Source organism: Penaeus vannamei, chromosome 18 (assembly GCF_042767895.1).
Source record: "Penaeus vannamei isolate JL-2024 chromosome 18, ASM4276789v1, whole genome shotgun sequence".
Taxonomy (NCBI): domain Eukaryota; kingdom Metazoa; phylum Arthropoda; class Malacostraca; order Decapoda; family Penaeidae; genus Penaeus; species Penaeus vannamei.
Genome location: NC_091566.1, coordinates 27,362,821 through 27,365,320, shown reverse-complemented (window position 1 = coordinate 27,365,320; position 2,500 = coordinate 27,362,821). Strand labels below are relative to the sequence as shown.

Genomic DNA, 2,500 nt, shown 5'->3' with positions numbered 1-2,500 from the left:
ATATATATGTATATATATACATATATATATATATATATATATATATATATATATATATATATATATATATATATATATATATATATATTTACATATTTACATATTTACATGCATATGTATATATATCTATATATCTATATATCTATATATCTATATCTATATCTATATCTATATCTATATCTATCTATCTATCTATATATATATATATATATATATATATATATATAATATATACATATACACAGTCATACATACATATTTACACACACACACACACACACACACACACACACACACACACACACACACACACACACACACACACACACATACACACACACACACACACACACACACACACACACACACACACACACACACACACACACACGCATGTACATATATATATATATATATATATATATATATATATATATATATATATATATATATACACATATACTCAATTATATATATAGATAGAGAGATAGGCAAATAGATATATAGATACATAAGTACGTAGATACATAGGGCTTTTGTCGTAGTTTGTAATATTGTATGTACTGCTATGCAATTATACCCAAGTATTGTGGTTTACTTCGACAATCACAAATGAAGTCGAAGGAACGACCAGCCTCCACCAAGCATTCACTCTGCGCGCTCTAACCGAGTCCCCCCCCCCCTCCCCTCAGTGGCGGCGGATCGCAGATGCCCGGCGTCAACCCTGCGTCGGCAGCCATCGACACCACCTCCATCCCCGCGGCTCCCGGCGAAGGATGCCCTCGCTGCGGCGGCAAGGTCTTCACGGCCGAGGAGAGGCTCTCCCGCGGCAAGGTACGTAGGTCCTCTCTTCTCTCTCTCTCGCTCTCGGCACGGAAGTTGCAGACAATAAATTGCAAGCTTCTGGGTTGCTGTTAGCTGTGCAAGGCGGGTGAAGGAGTGGGTTTAGGGGGTTGGGTCTCCGTCTTCCCTCTCTCTCGCTTTCCTGCAGTTCTCTTGCATTCTCGGCATAGTTGTGCGGGGCAACGAAACGTTAAACCATATTAACGTGGAACTAGACTGAAAAGAAGAAAAACACATGACTCCCATTATTAATAAAATAAATTGCCAACAAGGGAAACATCCTTAATTTTTTTTATTATTAATGCAGTAAAGTAATACCAATACAGCTCTGCCCATACTTGCTACCTAGCTCAGTAATAGAATCATAAAAAAGCTTATACTTTTTCACGAACATGCGATGTTGGAATTATACTGTAATGTTCTTGTTAATTAATTAAACATAGAAACCAGTGACAGTGATATATATTTCTTATTTAACAAGGGTTGAGTTACTCTCGTCAACCGCTTTTATTCTACCTGTTGGAGTGCGTTGAACAGCAACACCAAAAGAATAACAAGATAGAGAACGAGGCGGTCTTTGTTCTAGTACGTAATAGTCATGTTCCTGCCGTACCTTAACGAGGAAAAACTATGAAATGTGTTTACTCTGAAAAACAGCGATGGGGATAAACGTAATTCCGAAACAGGTTAAATATAAAGGCGTCAGTTACATCTCTTGCATATTACAGTAAAAAGCACAGATGTTTACTCGTATGATCAGTCATACCAACAGCTGCTATATCTACCTTTGATCACTTTATCTTCGCTGCTGTTAGATTGAATAGAGCCTGAAGGAAAAATCTCTCAAGTTGCATTACGTTACATGGCGTTTCAGGCAAGCTCTCTAATCGGAACTACAACTGAGTAAAGTCGAGCATCTAGGAAATTCTGCTCTCATCATTTGACATCCTTGTATCCAATACCTTCTGTAGTTTTGTTTTTAACGACGATACTTTTTTTTTCTCTGTATGTCTAAATCTGAAATATTATCCTCATTGCATTTAACATATATAATTATGTGACTCCTAATACATATAGTTATCAGCCTTCTACTTGCTTTCAAAATGGCCAGATACTTGACCAAATATGACCTCCTCCCCGAACAGAAGTGGCACAAGCGCTGCTACAACTGCCTGGACTGCACCCGCCCCCTGGATGCCATGGTGTTCTGCGACGGCCCCGACGGCGAGATCTACTGCAAGCTGTGCTACGCTAAGAGGTTCGGCCCCAAGGGCTACGGCTTCGCTGCTGGAGCTGGTGGCGTCCTTGTGCCGGAGAACATTGCGTAAGTATCGGTTTCTCTTTTACAGTTTATTGATCTGCTTATTTTACCGTATGACAAAGTTCTCATATCGTAGAGCAAGTAGGTGCAAATATCGAGTTAACGGCATATTTTGAATATTGGTCTACATAGGCTCTTTCCTTGAATTATATAACTGTCTGTAAATGCTGTCTGTAACATCTATCCACTTCTGTTCCTAAAAGAGAAAACGTTTTCAATGCCCTTCGATATCCCGCACAGCGGCGAAGATGAGATCTTCGACCCCGAGGCCCCGCCCATCTCCAAGGCCCCCGCCTTTACGGTGCTGGACGTGACCAAGATCCCGGCCAGGGAAGG

The 2,500-nt window shown here is 40.0% G+C and overlaps 1 protein-coding gene across 12 annotated transcripts in view; it reads left to right on the top strand.

The window, feature by feature from the left end:
* The window catches only part of LOC113806553 (muscle LIM protein Mlp84B), a 41,453-nt gene that overhangs the window by 30,608 nt on the left and 8,345 nt on the right, over positions 1-2,500 (top strand). For all 12 annotated transcript variants that reach the window (XM_070133087.1, XM_070133082.1, XM_070133084.1 and 9 more), the window contains exons 12-14: positions 693-834; positions 1,989-2,167; positions 2,405-2,500. The exon at positions 2,405-2,500 is cut by the window's right edge and continues 67 nt beyond it. In XM_070133087.1, the coding sequence (XP_069989188.1) occupies positions 693-834; positions 1,989-2,167; positions 2,405-2,500 (417 nt within the window). The remainder of the gene's footprint in view (positions 1-692; positions 835-1,988; positions 2,168-2,404) is intronic.